The following is a 22,521-nucleotide window of genomic DNA, read 5'->3' as shown; positions in this document are numbered from 1 at the left end:
ATTACTGAGTGGATAAGAAAGTAAATATGGCTTGTCATCTCCCCAGCCTAAATGCTTATTTTGAACATCACCATCTGTTTTCAGCTTCCCATCAAGCTATTTTTTCACATTGGAAAGGGGGGGAATTATCTTGAAAAAGAAATAATACATATAGGTTAGTTCTTTAACTCAGTTCTTTCTGTTAAAGAAAATGGACATTTGCCAGCAAGTGTCTGATTTAAATAAAATAACATAAAATAAAATAAAATTTTAAAATAAAATTCCAAATTGTGAGACATGGATCCTTGGAGAACCCAAGTTATTGCAAGTTGTCCCTGAAACACATAAAACATGGAAAATCAAACCATCCCCTCATAATGTTGACCAGGAAAGTAGTTTGTTGCCTGGGATGATGAAAAAAATACAGAGATAGCTTAGGAGAGAAATGGCCCACCAACAGCATCTTCACAGCTGAAGGTTTCATTGCATGTCCAGTGGATGCACCATAAACACTCTGTGGAGCAAAGACAAAGGGCTCTTGGAAGCCAAAGCCCTGCTCACATCCAGGTGTGATACACAAAGGACTGGTGGTACTGAGGTTAAAACTGACAGTCATATAAATGCTTGACAACCTAAGTGTTCAAGGCTACCAAACATTAAACAGTATGTTAATAAGTAAGAAGAAAAAGCTATGGATTTGAGGTCTCATATGTATAAGAGGCACTTAACACAATCAAATGTCTCTATGGCTTCCTTCTTATCTATGAGCACTAATGATTTTTATTTAGCCAAGGTGGACATATGACACTTCTGTTAAATCCAGAATTTAGCTGTGGAAAATCAGGAGTTCTATAATTTTTTTGCCAAGTCCTTGATTGGGTGACCTGACATCACTTGCCTGATGGGGCCTGTCATTCTGGTAACAAAAGAGAGACGCTGTTTTGACTGAAACCAATGGTTTCTTCAATCATGAAAAATGGATTTCTCCACCTGAACAGAAATAATGAGGGACAGGAGGAAAGAATACATTAAAAACAAACCCTTTCTGATTTATTCTGAACGTACTTTATTTTATTTATTTATTTATTTATTTATTTATTTATTTATTTACTTACTTACTTACTTACTTACTTACTTACTTACACAAGTTTGTGTGAGAAGGGAATTGGAAGGAGCAGTTTGTTGCCATCTTATGGGATCATTTTACTGGGGTTTCAAAGGGCTCTCACCCCTAGAAGAAAATAATATTTATACATAGGGGTTGTTTTAATCAATATATACAAATTCACTTACTCATGGAATGTGCATAGATAAGTACTCTTTTGTCACTGAATTTATTTCAGACAACAGAAGGAATCCACAACACCGTTGACATTAAAAGGGGGGGGGGTTCCTTCTCAAAAAAGAAAAGAAACCCAGGAACCACCAAGTAGAACATTTAATTAAAATTGCTTTCAGAAAGAAATGCTTTATAGAAAACATCTGGATCTTTCAAGATTAAAGGCCATACAAATCATTCTTTTCAGATTACTGATTTCTATCATCTCCTTTCACATATTTCAATAAACACTTATTGAATAGAAGTATTTTCAATACAGATAGTTCACCAATCTCTATATCCCTCTGCAGTTAAGCTTCATCATTTCCTGTAAAATTTGATGAGGCTAAGGAGAAGTAAATGACAAAAACGAAGTGGAACATGAAGAAAACATCCTTCGCTGTTCTCAAATCCAAGCAGTGAGAGAAAACATTTGGATGGTTTGCCTAATCTATTCTTCTACAATTGATCTGATCTGGATTTATTCAGAGATAGAATATAACATGGTGAGGATACCTTGCTCATAGCTGGTAAAATGAGTTGGACGGGTGCCTGTCACTTGGGAGGGGCAGAAGACAAATTTAGATCTACAATCTGTTGATAGATATTTTTATATTCTTAACCAGAATGATAGACTCAAAAAAGTACATGTAGCATTTTGGAAACAGGCCTCTTTACTGAAACAATCTTAATATCTATAATATTTTTAATCATATTGCTGTTTTCTTCCGTGCTGCTCGCAGAAAGCCGAACATGATCATAATGTTTAGAGAAGTGGATGTCAGAGCACTGATGGAAAGCGATCCCTTGGCATTCAGATTTCACAGGATGTAGTGGGAGGGGAAGGGATTTAACACCTCTTGTGAGCTCTCAGCAGCTTGTAGCATTCAACCCTTGAAGCATGGACAAGATACTAGATAATTCGAAAACAAATACTTGTCTCTCCCACACACAGCTGTTTCATTTTATATTCCAATTTAGCAATAAAAATATGTGCAAAGGTTAATGGAGCAGAATATTCCATTTTTTAAAAACATATATATATATATCCCTATATATATATTATACATACGGTGTGTGTGAATGTGTATGTGTGTACACCACATTCTGGTAGAGAGATGTTCCCTGAGGATGGGCTCCAGCACAAGTCCAAAAGCTCAGAAGACTAAACCTTCTGTCCCAGTGACCAACCCAAATTGGATGCTGCAACATTATTCTGGGACAGGTATCAAATTAAGAGACTGTCCATCTCTCGGAGGAACTCTGGGTGGTTACAATTAAAAACATTAAAAACTGTATAAAAAATACCGGATTTCAATAAAAGGAGCCAGGTAAAATAAGGATAGAATGAATTAAAAGTTAAAAAGGCAGGGGAAGTATCTTCAAAGCAGTAACCAATCCCAAGATTGATTACTGCTCTGTAAGCACCATGGGAGTCAGCAGAGCCAGGTCCTCAAATTCTTTTGAATCTATCTTCCAATATTACTGGAGAAATGTCACATGCCCATAAACGGTATCTTTTACAGTGGTTTCTTATCTCATCTTTTCTATAACAACAACAAAATGTTCTGATACAGAAACAAAGCAAGCTACTTGTCATTATACAAGGATTTCTGCAACAAACAGTGGCAGAAAATGTCTGCAAGTTTAGACTCTTGCTACAAGAGCATCTTTTCAACAACGTTCTGAGTTGATAATAGGGTTATCCACAAGGCCGATACAATCCCATCAAAATTGTGGTGTTATCAACTTTCTTCTATGCATGTAAGCCACTGATTCGTTTAACTCCTGAGTAACAATCTGTAAAACAATCTAAATAGTAGTACTAATAGTAAAACAATCTAAAATAAAGCCTAATCCTTTCCCAGCTCCATATATCATGCAAGTTGTTGTTATTATTATTATTATTATTATTATTATTATTATTATTATTATTATTATTATTATTATTATTATTATTATTTATTCGATTTTTATACCGCCCTTCTCCCGAAGGACTCAGGGCGGTGTACAGCCAAAAGTAAAAAACAGACAATACAATATACAATTTAAAATACAAGTTAAAAAACTTATTTTATAATTGGCCTAAAAAAACTTTAAAATATATAAAACTAAAACCCCATTAAAATTAATAATAGAAAATTTAAAATCGATAAAATTTAAGCCAGCCCTGTGCGAGTGAAAAGATGTGTCTTCAGTTCGCGGCGGAAGGTCCGAAGGTCAGGTATTTGGCGTAAACCCGGGGGAAGCTCGTTCCAGAGTGTGGGAGCCCCCACAGAGAAGGACCTTCCCCTGGGGGCCGCCAGCTGACATTGTTTGGCTGACGGCACCCTGAGAAGTCCCTCTCTGTGAGAGCGTACCGGTCGGTGGGAGGCATGCGGTAACAGCAGGCGGTCCCGTAAGTACCCAGGCCCTAAGCCATGGAGCGCTTTAAAGGTCGTAACCAAAACCTTAAAGTGCACTTGAAAGGCCACAGGTAGCCAGTGCAGTCTGCGCAGGAGCTGTGTTACGTGGGAGCTACGCGTAGCTCCCTCTATCACCCGCGCAGCTGCATTCTGGACTAACTGAAGCCTCCGAGTGCACTTCAAGGGGAGCCCCATGTAGAGAGCATTACAATAATCCAAGCGAGAGGTAACGAGCGCATGAGTGACTGTGCACAAGGCATCCCAATCAAGGAAGGGGCGCAACTGCCGAACCAGGTGAACCTGGTAGAAGGCCCTCCTGGAGACGGCCGTCAAATGATCTTCAAACGACAGCCGTTCATCCAGGAGGACACCTAAGTTGCGCACCCTATCCTTTGGGGCCAGTAACTCGCCTCCAACAGTCAGCCGCGGCTGCAGCTGACTGAATCGGGATGCCGGCATCCACAGCCACTCCGTCTTGGAGGGATTAAGCTTGAGCCTGTTTCTCCCCATCCAGACCCGTACGGCTTCCAAACACCGGGACAGCATTGGGGTGGCCCGAGGTGGAAAAGTACAGCTGGGTGTCATCAGCGTACAGCTGGTATCTCACCCCGAAGCCACTGATGATCTCACCCAACGGCTTCATATAGATGTTGAACAGAAGGGGCGAGAGGATCGACCCCTGTGGCACCCCACAAGTGAGGCACCTCGCGCTCGACCTCTGCCCCCCTGTCAACACCGTCTGCGACTGGTCGGAGAGATAGGAGGAGAACCACCGATACACAGTGCCTCCCACTCCCAATTCCCCCAACCGGCGCAGCAAGATACCATGGTCGATGGTATCAAAAGCCGCTGAGAGGTCTGATAGGACCAGGGCAGAGGAGTAACCCCTGGCCCTGGCCCTCCAGAGATCATCCACCAATGCGACCAAAGCTGTCTCCGTGCTGTATCCGGGTCGGAAGCCGGACTGGAACGGGTCTAGATAGACGGCTTCATCCAGGTATTGGGGTAGCTGTCGCGCCACAGCACTCTCTACAACCTTTGCAACGAAGCGAAGGTTGGAGACTGGACGATAATTACCCAAAATAGCTGGGTCCAGGGAGGGCTTCTTGAGGAGGGGTCTCACCACCGCCTCTTTCAAGGCGGCAAGGAAAACCCCTTCCAACAAAGAAGCGTTAATAATCCTCTGGAGCCAGCCTCGTGTCACCTCCTGAGTGGCCAGTACCAGCCAGGAAGGACACGGGTCCAGTAAACATGTCGTGCCATGAAGCCTCCCCAACAACCTGTCCACGTCCTCGGGAGCCACAGGGTCAAACTCATCCCAAACAGACTCAACAAGACGTGCCTCCTCTCCCTCGCTTGGATCATCCCAATTTCGGTCCAGACCATCCCGGAGCTGAGCGATTTTATCGTATAGATAACCACTAAACTCCTTGGCACGTCCCTGCAAAGGGTCATCCCGCACCTCCTGATGAAGGAGGGAGCGGGTCACCCGAAACAGGGCGGCCGGGCGGTTATCTGCCGACGCAATGAGGGTGGAGGCGTAGGAACACCTCGCCTCCCTCATTGCCACTAGGTAGGTCCTAGAATAGGACCTAACTAGTGTCCGATCAGCTTCGGAACGACTGGACCTCCAGGTGCTCTCTAGGCGTCTTCTCCGGCGTTTCATCTCCCTCAGCCCCTCGGAGAACCAAGGGGCCGGACAAGATCTGCGCCGGGTCAGAGGCCGCAAAGGCACGACACGGTCCAAGGCCCCAGCCGCGGCCTGTTCCCAGGCCACGACTGGTTCCTCAGTCGTGCCATGGGCCAGATCCTCAGGGAATGGTCCAAGCTCCGTCAGGAACCTCTCGGGGTCCATCAGGCGCCTGGGACGGAACCAACGTAAAGGTTCCGTCTCCCTGCAATGGTGAGTGGCGGTTCGGAAGTCTAGGAGAAGGAGAAAATGATCGGACCATGACATCGGTTCTGTTACTAAATCATCTAATTCCAGATCATTTAACCACTGTCCAGAGATATAAATCAGATCCAGCGTGCCTCCCCCCATGTGCGTAGGGCCATCATTTACTCGAATCAGGTCCAAGGCCGTCATGGAAGCCTGGAATTCCCAAGCTGCAGTCGATAACAAGCCAGCTGATGGTAGGTTGAAATCCCCCATGACTATCAGTCTGGGGGTCTCAACCGCCACAGCGGCAAGTACCTCCAACAGCTTGGGCAGGGCTGTGGTCATGCAGCAAGGAGCCAGGTACGCGATCAACAAGCCCAACTGATTCCTATGGCCCCACCTCACATAGAGGGATTCACAGCCGGCAATCTGAGGATCAGTGGCCTCTCTCGGCTCTAGATCTTCCTTAATGACAACCGCCACCCCCCCACCCCTACCTTGGGCCCTCGGCTGATGAAATGCTCGGAAACCTGGAGGGCATAGCTCAACAAGGGGAACCCCCCCTCTGGACCCAACCAGGTCTCCGTAATGCCCATAAGGTCCGCGGACTCCCCCTGAATAAGATCGCAAATCAGGGGAGCTTTATTAGCCACGGACCGGGCATTACATAACATCAACCGAAGATCCAAGCTCTGAGGATCATGGCCACCCGAGGAACGGGTAGGGACTGAGGGGCCGGAGCACGTGATCGCTTTCAGACATCGAGCACGTGCTCCCAACTCTCGATATGCCCCCCCCCACCATATCTGCCTCTCCCACTTACCGTACAGATTGAACAACCCTCTAGTCCTGGAACAGAACCCTCCCCCCCTGCCTTCAGACCAGATATAGTAGTGCCGCGAACAAGCACAGGGGCTGGATCCCTCCCCAACGGGTTCTCTCCCCCACCCGTCAAATCCCCCCCCCCTTAAAAAACCCTTATTTAAAAATCTATTTAAATTAAAAATCTATTTAAAGTTAAATTTGAACCTGAGAGATACCAGAGAGAGAGAGAGAGGGAGAGGGAGGGAGAGACAGAGAGAGGGAGGGAGAGACAGAGAGAGAATTAAGATAGCACAATGGTATTTTCAATTACAAATGCTGCTTAATATTTGTTGATTGGTTAAATCAAGATAGGGAATGATACTAACAGATTATGCCAAAGGCTTTGTGAAAAGAGATGTTAAAGAGGGATTTTGAATGAAGTCAGAAAAATACTACTGCAAAGTGTTCTGTAAGTATACAGGGAAGCAAAAAAAAGTAAAGTTTGTTTTCAAATGAGCACAGCAAAAACTGAAAAGGATAGGCAGCAGTATACTAAGTTATACAGTCAAACACATAGTTTGCAGAGGATCAGGAAATAAACATATGCCAATATAGAGATTACACACGATCACACAGGGATGAATTATTATGGTAGCAGAGTACTGGATTGATATGAAAGATGTAAAGTGACATAAAAGAATGCCAAGAAGTTTGTAAGCATGAAATGACCGAGAAGTGAGGCAAAATTTTTCAAGGTAGCGACATCATTTGCCTATTTCATGCTAATTTAATACTTGGTCACAAGTATGTACATTATGAGAAACCACACAGAAACCCTGAAAGAGAAGTCGCTATTATCTCCAAATTAAAGATTGTGGTAAAAGCTAAGCAAATCACAACCTTGTTTTTTTTAAAAAAACAACTATATTGAGTTCATGATTGTGGCAAAGCATACCAAGGACTCAAGCACTCACAGCTGTTGAAGTTGTGGGTGCTTCATCACCAGAGGTTTTTAAGAAGAGATTAGACCAGGGGTCTCCAACTTTGGTCCCTTTAAGACTTGTGGACTTCAACTCCCAGAGTTCCTCAGCCAGCTTTGCTGGCTGAGGGACTCTGGGAGTTGAAGTCCACAAGTCTTAAAGGGACCAAGGTTGGAGACCCCTGGATTAGACAGTCACTTGTTTGAAATGATATAGGGTCTCCTACTTGAGCAGGGGGCTGGACTAGGAAACCTCCAAGGTCCCTTCCAGCTCTATTCTGATTGTCTGATTGACTTATCCAATAATTTATTCTTAGTACAGTTACTTGTACATATATTTTCCGGAAACATCCATAATTCAATGGTGTAGAATAGAGATCTGCAAACAGTTGCTCTAACTCAGCAGTCGAAGAAATTGTTAGTGAGAAGAACTGGCTGCTAAAATTCAGAAGAGCTAATTGTAGAGTAATTACATAAAGAACAATAGTTTTTAGGAAATTTCTACAAATCTAATAAAAAGTGCATTAATCTCCATCCCTGTGCTTTAAATATTGACAAAAGTTGAATATGACAAAAGTGTAATAATGTGGCAGATAAGTTTCATGTATTGAGAAAAATACAGTACAAGCTTTGTTTTTTCCTCCAGCAATCTGTTACAATTTAAACTATTTTATTTCAACAAAGAAGCCCAGCACAAACTTTCCAGATGTGAGCATCTGTTTCGCATATGCTTCAGCCAAGAAAACATGAGAAAGATTAATGACTCCAAGCATAGAACTGGTCAGTCATAACAAGAAAAATTTAAGAATACTCTGGAGTGATAGTTCCTATTATTAAGTTTCCTTTAAAAATTCCAGACCCAGGACATCTTCCCGACCCTTCAACATGAAATACATATTTATCCTTATTCTAAAGTGAAATCTAATTGTGCTGTCTTTGAAACACAGGGTGAGGAGGAAAATTCTTCACATACTTTTTTTACAACTTAGGGTCTGTAATAATTACAAGAGTAATTCCAGACCACCCACAAATCAAAGATTTGGCAAGCAAATAAACCTTAAGCTCTGAAATGATTAGAATCATCATCCAAAAGTAGACATTTGGTGCATAACTATCATTCAAAACTAAGGACATGTATTTACCTCATAAGCATTTTCTCCAATCCAGAAGCCAAACTGTGAATAGGAGCTTATGATATTTTAAGAGCTCACACTTGAGAGTAAGATGTGGGATACCTCAGTGACAGTTAGGAAAATTTGCTCAGCTTCTGGGCAAGATGTCCTGCCTTTTCCCTACTCTGGGCCTCTTCTAATGCATTGGATTAAATGCCCTAGGATTCACAGCTACTCTGCTGGAAGTATCACAGTGTGGAAGGTTGACTGGCTTTTTTTAAAAAAGTAGCACCATATGCCTGACTACAACATTTAGAAGGATTACAGAAATTCTTCTTGCAGTCTGAGATGACAAGGTCACACTATTCCCTGATGCATCCTTAAAAGGCCATAAAATATGGATTGCAAAGAAATGCACCCACTCCAGTAGTGGGTTTCAAAATTTTTTACTACTGGTTCTATAGGTGTGGCTTGGTGGGCGTGGCTTGGTGGGCATGGCAGGAGAAGGATACTGTAAAATCTCCATTCCCTCCCCATCCAGGGGAAGGTTACTACAAAATCCCCATTTCCTCCAAATCAGCTGGAACTTGGGAGGCAAAGAATAGATGGGGGCAGGGCCAGTCAGAATTTTTACTACCGGTTCTCCAAACTACTCAAAGGTTCCGCTACCAGTTCTCCAGAACCTGCTGAAACCCACCTCTGACCCACTCCCATTGCACAGGGTCATCAGACAGCATACATCAGAAATAGGTGGTGATCTATGAAACAATACAGCAATTCTAAGAGTTTTTTGAGAGCAGTGGCATTTGGTACTGGTGCTCAGTGTTAAGCTCAGTGCTCATCACAAATAATGTGATGTGTCACTTCACAGTTCACTGGCAGAATGCATACTTAGCATGAGGTCTCAAGTTCAATCCCTAGTTAAAAGGAAAGCTCTTAGTTTGCGCCTTGGGGCATTAATGCAGGTGAGAACTACCTGTAAATGCATCCTGCTCATGTGCATGACTTACTGCTCAGGTGAAACAGTACATGGGCTAATTTGCCTGGGTGTATTTTTATTATTATTATTATTTATTCAAATTTGTATACCGCCCTATCTCCCGAAGGACTCAGGGCGGTTCACAGGCACATAAAACATTTATATACAATTAAAATAACTATTAAAAAACTTATTCTAATGCCAAATATTAAAAATATAAATATAAATCTTAAAACCAAATTTAAACCCCTGTAAATTTAAAAATCTATAAATTTAAAATCTAAATTTAAAATCTAAAATCTAAGCCAGTCCTGCACAGATGAATAAATGCGTCTTAAGCTCGCGACGGAAGGTTCGGAGGTCCGGAAGTTGACGGAGTCCTGGGGGGAGTTCGTTCCAGAGGGTGGGAGCCCCCACAGAGAAGGCCCTTCCCCTGGGCGTCGCCAGACGACACTGTCTAGCTGACGGCACCCTGAGGAGTCCCTCTCTGTGAGAGCGCACAGGTCGGTGAGAGGTATTCGATAGCAGTAGGCGGTCCCGCAGATAACCCGGCCCTATGCCATGGAGCGCTTTAAAGGTGGTTACCAACACCTTGAAGCGCACCCGGGAGGCCACAGGTAGCCAGTGCAGTCTGCGCAGGGTAGGTGTCATACGGAGCCACGAGGGCTCCTCTATAACCCGCGCAGCCGCATTCTGAACTAACTGCAGCCTCCGGATGCCCTTCAAGGGGAGCCCCATGTAGAGAGCATTGCAGTAATCCAGGCGAGACGTCACGAGGGCGTGAGTGACCGTGCATAGGGCATCCCGGTCTAGAAAGGGGCGCAACTGGCGCACCAGGCGAACCTGGTAAAAAGCTCTCCTGGAGACGGCCGTCAAATGATCTTCCAAAGACAGACGTTCATCCAGGAGGACGCCCAAGTTGCGCACCCCCTCCATCGGGGCCAATGACTCGCCCCCAACAGTCAGCCGAGGACTCAGCTGACTGTACCGGGATGCCGGCATCCACAGCCACTCTGTCTTGGAGGGATTGAGCTTGAGCCTGTTTCTCCCCATCCAGACCCGTACGGCCTCCAAGCACCGGGACTTGAATTATGAATTCATAATACAACAAAATAAAGTATTTTCAGTTGCAGAGATGGTGAATCCCCTTTCCCTTGAAGAGTGCATTCACCAACCAGCCACACAGAAAGGCTGAAGCCTTCAGTTGGTATAGATCACAAACTAGGCAGATGAAGGTACGCAAGATTAGGTTTACAACCCTTAATGCCCTTTTGGCGATATTGTTACAGATCATTAGAGATTAGTACTCCAAGCAGGTCCTTGACAGAGTGAGGGTCATCTACAAGGTCATGTCCACTCAGCTTGTATTTTGTGTTCTGATTCCTTTTGCCAATGTGTTAATTAATCTAATTAATAGTTTCTTGCCACCTTGCTATTGGGATTTACACATGGAAGTCTCCCCCTTAACACTAGATATGCCTAGGAATTGTACCTGGCTTTTGAAGAAGTATTATAAAAGCCAGGATATGAAAATGGCTGGGCAAATCCTTTGGAATGAGGGTCCTCCTATCTCCCATAATAGCTGGCCAACCAGTTTGATCTAACAAGGTTGGCACGTTCCAGGTTCCATCAACAATGCCACCTTATCAAGAGCCTGGAAGTGCACCTTCTCTGTAGCAGTGCCTGACCTCTAGAAGGAAGTCCCCCCCCCACATATTTGAACAGCTGGGATTCAAAAGCTTTAAAGACATGGTGCTTGAGAACTTGTCCTTTGGAGAGGAAGACTGATTCCCCTTTCTTCTTTTATTTCCCTTCTACCATTATTGTCTTTTGTCTGGTGCTCTTTTATGTTTTTTGTATTTTTTGTTTTTTTTAAAAAATGTTTTAACAATTGTAAACCACCCAGAGTTGCTTCATAATACGCATGGGAGATGCTCAGAAAAATGCAAAGTAGCTTTGCATACAAACTGTGAGCAGCTTTGAAAGGATGTGAGCTTGGAAACAGATGTGAGCAAGAACCAAATCTTACAAAATCACATGCAAACAGTCTGGCAGTAGGGTTAGTCTGCTAGCCAAACAAGATATAGATGGAAATAATTTCTGTGCCCAAAACAGAGTAACTTCAATACTGTTATATCATGCAGGCAGGAAAAAGAAGACAAGAATCTGAACTAGAAATAGCACTTGCATTTACTACACAGCACTAACTGGAATTCCTTTGGAACCATTCTATATAAATCTCCATAAATCTTTAAATCAAATCAAATCTTTATTACAGTCATAGACTAGCATACAGAAAGTGGATACAGTCATTAAAAAAGCATAAAGAATAACTAAATACTTTAAACAATTATGAAAAGTTAGAAGACATAAAAGATATGTGAATTAAAAATTGACAGTATATATAAGAATCTAAAAGAAGGGATAGGAGCAGTAGCCTGGTGTTGAGAAGCCCAAAATGTGGAAGTTACAAAGTACTCTAATATGGCAAACCAGTTATTCATTAAATCTAATTTATAGCGTAGGTATCATCTGATGAATTTTTGAGGCTGCTGCATAGAACCTGGTAACACAGTATGTTGCGGCAGGGTCAGTATCTGAAAGCTGCAGGATGATGTAGAACTAACTTATTAAACTCTGGTATCCATAAAATTAGCCACAGATAAAACTGGTACATCAAACAATGTACTGTAATTACAATGCAAAATAAAATAGTGTCTAAAGCTTAATTCAATGTGTGGAAAATCTTGCCTGCTTAATTAAAAAAAATGCCTCAAATCCAAAAATTTAAATTATTAAGGGGAGGGAGGGCCTGTCTGATTTTAAAAAATGCAAAAATAAAAATAAAGTCTTTTACTCCCAGAAATATATTTCAAGCTGTGGCACATGTTCAATTCAAGGCATAATTTTTTACACATCACATATTTCCATCTGCATTCCAAGAATTACATTGATTTTCCCTTCCATTGCTTAAGAATCATTCTTTTGTAGCCAAAGCTCCACCTCATTCCTGCCAAGGGAAGCAATCAGCCAATTTTCCTTCAGTTGGCCTTGCAAGTTCAAGCATATTGTATTACCTACCATATGTTAACTATTGATAATCTCGCAAGTCATTATATCTCCCACCCAACATGAGAAAGTTCTAGCTTTTTCAGCACTTGATGTTCTTACACACCTCAGGAGAGTGAACAAGAATTCCATTAATTCACAATTGTTTTCATTACCAGTCCATCTTTTCCTCTACCCATGATCAGATCACATGTTTGTAGATTCAAGACTCTACTTGTCAATCAGTACATTTTATTATTATATTTTCCAATCAGTACGCACACTTGTTGTAACATAAGAAGTTAAGCAGTGCCCTGCTGGATTAGACCTGGGTCTATCTAGTTGAAAAATTCTTTTTCCCAGTCGTCCACTAAGTAGAAAAGGAAACCCACAACTTCCCCAGCATATGGATCTCAGTGGCAGTCATTCTGCCACCAAATATCGCTGGTCCCCATGAATTTTATGAATTGGTCCATTTTTTTAAAAATCAGGTAAGCTGGTAGCCAGAACCATATCTCATGATAGTGAAGTCCAAAGTTTAATAGCATCAGAAAAAGATCCCTTTTGTCTGTCCTCATTCTTCCAGATCCAATTTCATTGGGTGTCCTCTGACTCTAGTATTTTGGGTAGGGAAAATAGTGTATCCTTGTCTGCTTTATACACACAATTTATAATTCTGTACACCTCAATCAGGTCCCCATTCATTTACCACCTTTCTAAACTAAAGCACCCCAATTGTTGAAACCTTTCCTCATATGGAAGTCCTCCAGCTATTGATCATCTTAACTGCCCTGCTCTGAACTTTCTCTAGCTCCATTACATCCTATGGCAAAATTCAGAAAAATTAAGGAAATGCTCCAAACAGGATAAAATAATGTAAACCAGATCCCAAAGGTGCTTTTTCAAGAGGCAACTGGACTTTCTGGGGGGTTTGTTTTGTTTTATTCCGTTTTCATCCTTCAGGATTTGAGCCATTGTTTAAATTATCTTAAAATTTTCTGCTTCCAATAAAAAGATTGTATTTATAGCCTACTAAAATAAATGAGTTAATTTAATGCAGAGACCAATGTAACTATTATCAATTTCAATGGAAATCAACTTCAATTAACTTTCTTCATACTGGGGATATTTTATTGTTTCTTCTATATTGTAATTAGCAAGCCTTCCAAAATGGGGATAGGTACAAAATTTTTTGTGTGATTTCTTACATATCCTTTTTAAATTTAATTCAGTGTAATTAATAATAATTCTTTTGTATGGTATGTACCTTTTAAAAATAAAACCTGCATCTATCTCTGAGTACTGAAGAATATACATTCAGGAAAAATGCACTAGTAATGATAATAACATTTTCCCGACTAATAAATTGTGATTTAAATCATTATATTAAATCTTCCTCAGCACTGATTTAAGTAAATTTGATTTAAATCAAATCCATCCCGATGTGATCATTTTAGAAAATGGATTATTGAACTAATTGGTATTTAATAAATAGTCTGATAATGTGCAATTTTCTATCAAATAAGCTGCAAAAATAATAAATAACAAATATAAAATTAAGTCTTGGACCAAATATAATATCTCATAATTATTTTATAAACTTCTTTTAAAAATTACACTGGAAGGAAGGAGTTAAGCTACTTGGAAGATATAAAAAGTTCATTATAATTTATGTGTAATTATTAGAGTATGTAATAGCATTCTTGTTTCTCTTTTATAGATTGAACTGGCAGAAGGATTGTGATGTAAAAAAAAAGCTAAAACACAACCATATTTCCATTTTTCTCTATGTTTTAGAGTTTGAGATAAAGCTAGGATTGTAAACACAATCCACTTAGAATATTAGTTTAAATCCAGCTTCATACAAATGTAGGTAGCATCAGGTTTCTATAATATTCTGTTAACATAGACACAGGTCCTTGAGTGGCTCAGACTGCTAAGACAGTCTATTATTAACAGCAGCTGCTTGCAACTACTGCAGGTTCAAACCCCACCAGGCCCAAGGTTGACTCAGCCTTCCATCCTTTAGAAGGTAGGTAAAATGAGGACCCAGATTGTTGGGGGCCATAAATTGACTTTGTTTATAATATACAAATGGATGAAGACTATTGCTTGACATAGTGTAAGCTACCCTGAGTCTTCGGAGAAGGGCGGGATATAAATGCAAATAAAAAAAAAAACAGGGTCAAAATGACTTCCTCATCAACAAACTGAGTTAAGTAAGATCTCTTTCTCACATCCTCTTTCTCACATGTGAGTGGCAAGTTTACATGTGAGGCTTAATTAAAGCATACTTATAAAAGTACTTTATAATCTTTCCCCAGATTTATAGTGGTCTTCCCCCTAGGCAAGCATCTTTAGTCATAGTCCCCTCAATCCAACAATCCTTCCCTTTTGCAGAATCTCTAATATTCAGGGAATCACTTCATGGAGAGCCAAGTATGAAGAAAAATGGCCACACAGGTTGATTGCTTTCTTCTGTTGAAAGGAATGCAAAACCCCCAGCCTTCCATTTCATCAAGTACCTGCCTCTAAATCACAGTGTGCAAAATTAAAGTCTCAATTTCCTGGTATTACTGTGGTCATCCTAGGCCTACTTACATTTATCAATACTCGAAACTCTTGGACTGCATGGATTCATTAAGGCAGTGCTACCAAACTTTTTCCTCCATCCACCCTTTTGGGGAATTTGGCAAAAACTTTTATATTGTGCTCTTTATGAAGGTAAGAGTGGAAAATCCTTATTTCACAGATGTAACTTGCTTGGAAATAGCAATAATTGCATCATGGCATCACCAGCTCCCACAGGGAATGCATCATGAATTGTTAACCAAAAAGAATCAAATGGTCCTTTTTTAAAAATAACATCTTGTATTGACTGCTTGACCTCAGCTCAGTCATTTGGTCTGTAAAACCATTTATGGAGTCATGTGTCATAACTGAAAGAAAAATCACTTTTAATCATTGTGGATAGTTTATCTAGGTTTGGGAAGCACAGATCTTGGCTAATTTGGGTCCAAACAGGAAACCAATTCAGAGAAAAGAATACAAACACAAAACTAGGAAAGGAATATTGTAATTAAAATATGAAGTCACAAATAACAATTTATTTGTTTCATATTCATATCCATATTGAAGTAGTTGATATTGAAGCAATAATACTTTTAGCAACTACTCTTCACCCTTTAAACAATATACCAATATCCTTAGAGATAATGTAGAACATGTCCACTCTTGCCACTCAAAAATTCTTTCTTTCCATCACATTGCTCAACAATATCTAGGCAAGAGATTTTAGTGAAAAGTCATTAAGACTCTTAACCACCTATCCAAGTATCAGTTGAAGGTTTGACCAGGCTATGCAACAACAGGTTCTGAACATCTCTGGGAAACTGAGCAACAGTTACATAAGACTAATTTATAAAATAAGCCAACTAAATGATACAAGTCCAGCTTATACACTGAAGAAAATAAAAAAAACATAATAATTAATAAAGGTAGTATTATTGTATTTCTTAACACTCCAAAAAGTAGGGATTGGAAAGACTTGCAATCACACAAAAATTATTCAAGTTTTGGAATATTTGAACAGGTTTGCAAGCAAAAAAAGAGATAAATAAGAAAGCAATCTGTGCAAAATTAACTTTTTTTGATGTCTAACAAGTGAGCTCTCCTCATGCAGTAATTCTGAAAACTAAAGTCCTATCCACTCCAGCAACTTAAAGGTATTTGCTTAAGTACTGTACATGTCATTGTTAATGGGGTATGAAACCAATACAGAGAAAACTCTCTCTCTGAATCTGAAGATATCAAAATTCAACCTGAGTGAAAGTCTTTATGATTAGTGACTGGTAAACATTTATTTTATTTCTAGGAGATGGGGAAAATTATGGTCATCAGGGTGAGTAGTTTGCAATCCCCAAATCCCCCCCCCATTTTCTTTTGCAGACAAAGTGACTAGCACAATTAGTGATATCAAAATGCATTATTTGTCCAAGTTCTTCTTTAATAAAGGCCAATCAAATGTCACTAAGCACAAAGGTAAATTAGCTCTATGAAAAATCTCAGATGCAAATCAGAGTTCTGTTTCCAAGATATTGGATGAGCCACCAAGGCAACCTTCACTATGAAAAAGACAAAAGGAAACATGGAGACAAAATTTAGCTCAAGCATCCTAATAATAATGAACTCAAGTGATAAAAACAGGCTACTCGGAAAAGCAAAGGAGATATTTAGGGTCAAGAGACTAAGAGTTGCAAATTTAACAGCTTTCATGGCAGTTTTTTAAGGGAAAATTTAGTCATACTATAGGAATAAACTGTTGTGGTGAAACTGATTACTGCAAGTGAAAAACAGACCAATTGTTGAATTTACAAAAAAATAAATAAATCAGCCTACAGCATATTAATTATGGTTTATGTATATCAACTTATTTTTTGAGCTTGTTTACATGCTTATTATTTGAGAATAAACAATTTTGATTTCATATTTCTTATGTTGATAATGATTTTTTTAACGGTTTAATAAAATCACAAAAATAGATCAAACACGAGTTATAACAGCACTTAAAAGCAGTCACAAGGACCAGACAAAAGAAATAAACGTTCTTCATTTTTCAAACAGACAGTTGGTAACATGGGGCCAGTAATACCGTTAACAACGCAGATGGCGCCATATCAGAGCTCGGACACAGGTGAGTTTCCACACAATTACTTAGGACAGAAAGTCTTTCAATTACATTTGCAAGGCTATTAAGCAAATTGGGTTTGTACAGGCGAAGGTAAGCAACACAAGAAAGAGGCCTTAAGAAAAATAGATACAATATGCCCATGAATTATGCAAGCAGATGCTGGAAATTATTTTCCTGCTGAAAGCTGGACTCTCTTCATGTCTGTTACTATGGAGCAAAACAGTCCAAGCAACCAGTTTGACCTTCAGCTAAATCATTAATTTATCTAATATCTAATGCTTCGTGGTATTACAAACTTCACACATACATGAATCAATTATAGGACACTTCGATATAAAATTAAAAGAAAATGTTGACAGAATGAAATATGTGAACACAGTGAAATCTGAAATGGACAATGAAAGGGGAACTTCATAAACAAGAGAATCTTGGGAATGACACATTATTGTCAGGAGTTGAACATTACTAAGGTGGTAAATGATCATGAAAACTTGAATGCAAGCTAATTATCAAGTCTAGGCAAATCCTTCAAAGGGACACCATGATCATAGCATTCTGACCTTATAAAGGTAAAGGTAAAGGTTCCCCTCGCACATATGTGCTAGTTGTTCCTGACTCTAGGGGGCCCTTGGTCCTTGATCTCCCTCTCTTAGGGGCCGGAGCTTCCAGGGGCTGGTGCCCAAGGGAGGAGGATGCAGAAGCACGGGAAGGAGAATGGCTATGATCTGACATTGTGGAAGAAAGGAGGCCTTATGCTGAATTGGGAGTTTAGAGAGCTTCAGCTCAATTAAATCCTCCTTTATTGCCCCAAGATGCCTGAGACAATCCTCCTAAAAGGTTGGTGGCTCAGGAATTGCACCAGCGCCAAGCCAACACCATGGCTTCCTCTGCACTATGCCAGCTGCCACTCACTGTTAGACAATCTCCTCAGTCCGGAATGAATGGCCAGCAGCTCCACATGGCGCGCAGGCCATGGCGCGCAGACCAAAAAATGCTGCTGCTGTGCTTAGCGGCTCAGCTGAGTAGCAGGAAGCCAGGCATGAGGCAACAAGCCACTGTTGCTGAGGCAAGATTTTCCTGCAGCTACTGTCTTTCTGTTGTTGATTGTTCTCCTGGAGTTGCATTGTTTAGGAAGTCCAAGCAATGGAGCTAATGATTTTAAGTCTCTCTAGGCCGACTGAGTTAACAAACTGGAGCTCAGCAGGAAGGAGGAGGTTTGGTTAAACAAATTCCAATTCAGTCTCTGGCCAATCGGATGAAGTTAACACCCATTGCTTGGACTCTCTAAGCAGCGCACAGGGGAAGCAGCCATACCAAACTTTCAGAAGGGGCAGCCATCTCAACAGTTTGAGCAGTTCTTCATCTGTGACAGTAAAGGATTTATACAGCCCTAAGTGTCAGAGTATATTCATTAGCTGGAATAGGACCTGGTAACAAGGTCAGCCAATGTATAGGCATAGCAACTAAGGCAGCCAATGAGAGCTGTTTGGGAGCTGAGACAGACTGAAGCCAGGGTGTGTCTTAGTCTGCAGCTTCTGAATCTGTGCAGAGAAACTGAAACTAAGAAATGTTCTCTCTTCTTGCTTGTAGGTGCAGATAAGAAGAATCTATATTGGTATTGTAAATTTACTTCATGTATTATTATGTATATAAAGAAGTTAATGAATCCTGCTGCATCAGTCTGCCTGTGTGTGCTTTCTGGATTTAATTTTTTACAACAAACTCTGACACTAAGGTTATTCCTAGGCTATGTCACCATATGGACCCTGAACAGACAGCAGAAACAACAGGAGGTTTGCTGCTGGACAACGCTAACACAGCTACAGAGTATATTTGTAACACATGCCTCAAGGAGTTAGAAATAACTATGATGAAAAATAAATTTTAGCTGAACTACAACTACAAATTCATTTTTCTCATAGCAGCATTGGGAAAAACACCGGATAGATTTGATAGATATCATGAGCAATTTTGTATCTGTTAAGAACAATATCTGTGGAAAAACTCAAATGTTACAATTAGAGCATAATATAACACAAGCGATTCGTACTTTCTGTGAACTTGACAGGAGAAAATTGAGCAATACTACTATGGTATCCTATACATACTTTTAACGTTAACCTTTTGCTTGTGGTGCTACAGAAGCAGCACAGAAAACAGAGGTAAAATCACCTGCAAATTATCTTTTGACAGTATTTTGAATCCTAGCATCTATGACTTCCCCTGGTTATTCCTCAAAAAAAAGAAGGTTCTGCAGCCATTTTTAGTTAAAAGATTGTGTCAACAACTGGAAGCAAACAACTTTCTCAACTGCTACCAGCTAGGAAGATTTTCATTTCAATTTAAAAAATACGGCAGGAAAAATTAATTCTGTCCCACTCACACAATCACCAATGATGGATAGAATCTGAATCTGTTTTTGTTCCCCTCAAAGAATCAAGAGATATAAACAAAGGAGAAAATGGTAGGAAAATGTAAAAAAGAAAAGAAAAGAAAAAATTAAACTTGGAGGATTCAGTGTTTTGTATTTGGAAATGTTGAACAAGAGGCTTAATGTGATTAACTGGGCTAGATGAATTCCAAGGTTCTGGAGGACCCAAATATATTATTTTAGCTCTAATTCAAGAGAAGTTATGAAAATATAAAATTAGAATGTGATCTGCTAGAAACTGGTGGGAACCAAGCTATTAATTGCCCAGACCCCTATAAGCTGGCAGCAGGAACTAACAGTGCTAAACGGTTGAGCAAAGTGAGTAATTATAGTATTTACTGATGCTTACACATTATGAGTGTTATTCTGTGGCGATATAATACCTACATTTTCTCACACAGTCAGATTAACCAGCAGGCAACAATATTATATTAATATAATATTACTATATGTTCAAACACATAAACTACCTAGCTTTTCTCATAATATGCTATTAAATACAATTCATGAGAAATAGATTGCTAAGCACTATACTATATGAGAAAACTGATAATCTGTATATTTGATTCTTGCTTAGTATTTTGAAGTATTACAGTTGATGGTTGTGTTCTATATCAATGTTTCTCAACAGTGGCTGGAAAATTCTGAGAACTGAAATACACACATTTTAAGATTGCTGAGATTGAGAAACACTGTTCTACAGGTCGTCCTTGACTTATGACTATAACTGAGCCCAGAATTAAGTTATGCTGATTAAGTGGATTGTCAGGATTTTTACACCCTTTTTGCAGCAGTTAGGCAAACACTAATGTTGTTAAATAAATGCCACAATCATTAAGCTATATTCAGTACTTTCTAAAACACTGAAGTAAAAGCTGACTTCAAATTATTTATTATTAGGCAACATTCATTTTATTTCAATTCCTTTTAAAATTCTGCATATTTTGTAATTAAAAAAACCTTAGGGTATGAATCTATCCATCCACATGTCTTTCTGATTATATGTGTATGTATCTATGTATACACAAACATACACATATAGAACAGCCTGCATTACAACAGCTTCGACCATGTCAAATATATTCCCATAAACTCCCTGAACATGTGATACAATAGCAGAATAAGAAGCAGTTGTCATTACTTTTATGGGGATATTTCTTCTAGAAAGAAATACTCATCCATTTTCATTCGTCTGTGACACCATTATGCAGTTCCCTGTGAGAAACTGCAAAATGCTAGCTGCCATATTTCTCCTGCATAGACAATCTGAGTAGAAACCTTTGACCCATTGTGGTCACATTGTGAGCATTTAGGGTTTTTTTAAACTACAAAGCTTAAGAGGTCAATACTAATATCCATTATATATGCATATCGTCCGAAATGGCTACTCTTATGTGTGCTTAAATATTATTCTTGTCTCCATTGCAGGAAAAAAATCCTTGTACAATAAAATTAATCCATCTCTCAAAACTTATTCAATTTTGGTTTAGAGAAAATTGCAAGGATATACTACAGTACTATAAGAATGCTATAAGAATAAAAGAAAGATTTTACTCATGAGTTCATGGCACTTTGTGGGATATGCCCAGCAATCACAGCATCTCCTAAAATGGAAACATTTTGCAGATGATATATGTAAGTATCCAGAAGTCCTGATTGGTTCTACAAATACACACATGAAGTATTCCACATTACTTCGGTAATACACATGACCCACCCTCAACCACTCTGAATTGGTGGATATAAAAATATTTCCTTCAGAATGAAAAAGTATGTTGAACTTATTACCGTATATACTCGAATATAAGCCGATCCGAGTATAAGCCGAGGTCCCCAATTTTACCCCAAAAAACTGGGGTAAACTGGGGACTCGAGTATAAGCCGAGGGAGGGAAATGAGGCAGCTACCGGTCAGGGAAAGCCTCCCTCCCTCAGCCGAGAAGGCTGGCGGCTCCCCCGCCCCGCCCTCTCACTGCACCGGCAGGGCTTCCCCGCGCTAATGCAAAAGCCCGCCAAGTTTGCACCATCCGGTATAATGTGAAAAAAAGAAAAGAAAAAAAAACTCGAGTATAAGCCGTATATACTCGAGTATAAGCCGAGGGGACGTTTTTCAGCACAAAAAACGTGCTGAAAAACTCGGCTTATACTCGAGTATATACGGTATTTTAAAATGAGCATCAAAGACAAATTATATGTATATCACTTATTACTTCAGGGCAACAGACTATAAAGACAGATACCAGTATTTCCATTCATCAACTCCAGACAGTTTTTAAATATTGGAATGAAAATACACATATTAGAAGCCACCACATTTCTTTTTCTTACTTTTAAAGAGACCATTTATTAATGTAGGACATTATTTTCCATTTGGAAATCTGGGAAGGTGCCACAAGCTGTCACTGTCTCTATCTTTACTCCATTAATTACTAGATTCTAATATTCGCTTTTCTTATTTATGTAAGTCATATTTTGCCAACTGCAGGCAAAGTCTTGCTGAAAACATGGAAATAAGTGAATCAGAGGAATGACCTGGGTTAAAATAATAATAATAAGAGGGGCAGGGTTGAGAACAGTATGCTTCAAACCAACTTTTGGATCAGGGAAAGATTTTGTGCTACAATATGGCAATTTCCCAAGTTTTCTCATGTGCAAGAACATATACAAATGCAAGTAGGGCTACTTTTTTTTTTTTTTTTTTTACATTTATACCCCGCCCTTCTCCGAAGACTCAGGGCGGCTTACAATGTATAAGGCAATAGTCTCATTCTATTTGTATATTTTTACAAAGTCAACTTATTGCCCCCCCAACAATCTGGGTCCTCAGAAACTTAAGAAACTTAAGTTTTCTGTCAGTTCCGTGATAGCACTATTTATGAATGCTTAGGCACATGGACT

General features: G+C 39.9%; 1 protein-coding gene across 6 annotated transcripts in view; it reads right to left on the bottom strand.

The window, feature by feature from the left end:
* Window positions 1-22,521, bottom strand: part of CBFA2T2 (CBFA2/RUNX1 partner transcriptional co-repressor 2) — an 86,817-nt gene that overhangs the window by 27,206 nt on the left and 37,090 nt on the right. For 2 of the 6 annotated variants that reach the window (XM_058176297.1, XM_058176299.1), the window contains exon 2: window positions 1,123-1,210. The exons of 3 other annotated variants lie outside the window; for them this stretch is intronic. In XM_058176297.1, the coding sequence (XP_058032280.1) occupies window positions 1,123-1,168 (46 nt within the window). In that variant the 5' untranslated portion in view covers window positions 1,169-1,210. Of the gene's footprint in view, window positions 1-877; window positions 970-1,122; window positions 1,211-22,521 lie in introns of those variants that run through there. One more of the 6 variants, XM_058176301.1, reaches the window with a different exon arrangement.

Source organism: Ahaetulla prasina, chromosome 3 (assembly GCF_028640845.1).
Source record: "Ahaetulla prasina isolate Xishuangbanna chromosome 3, ASM2864084v1, whole genome shotgun sequence".
In the NCBI taxonomy this organism is placed as follows: domain Eukaryota; kingdom Metazoa; phylum Chordata; class Lepidosauria; order Squamata; family Colubridae; genus Ahaetulla; species Ahaetulla prasina.
Note: the sequence above shows the minus strand (reverse complement) of the source record. Positions and strands in the feature narration are given on the sequence as shown.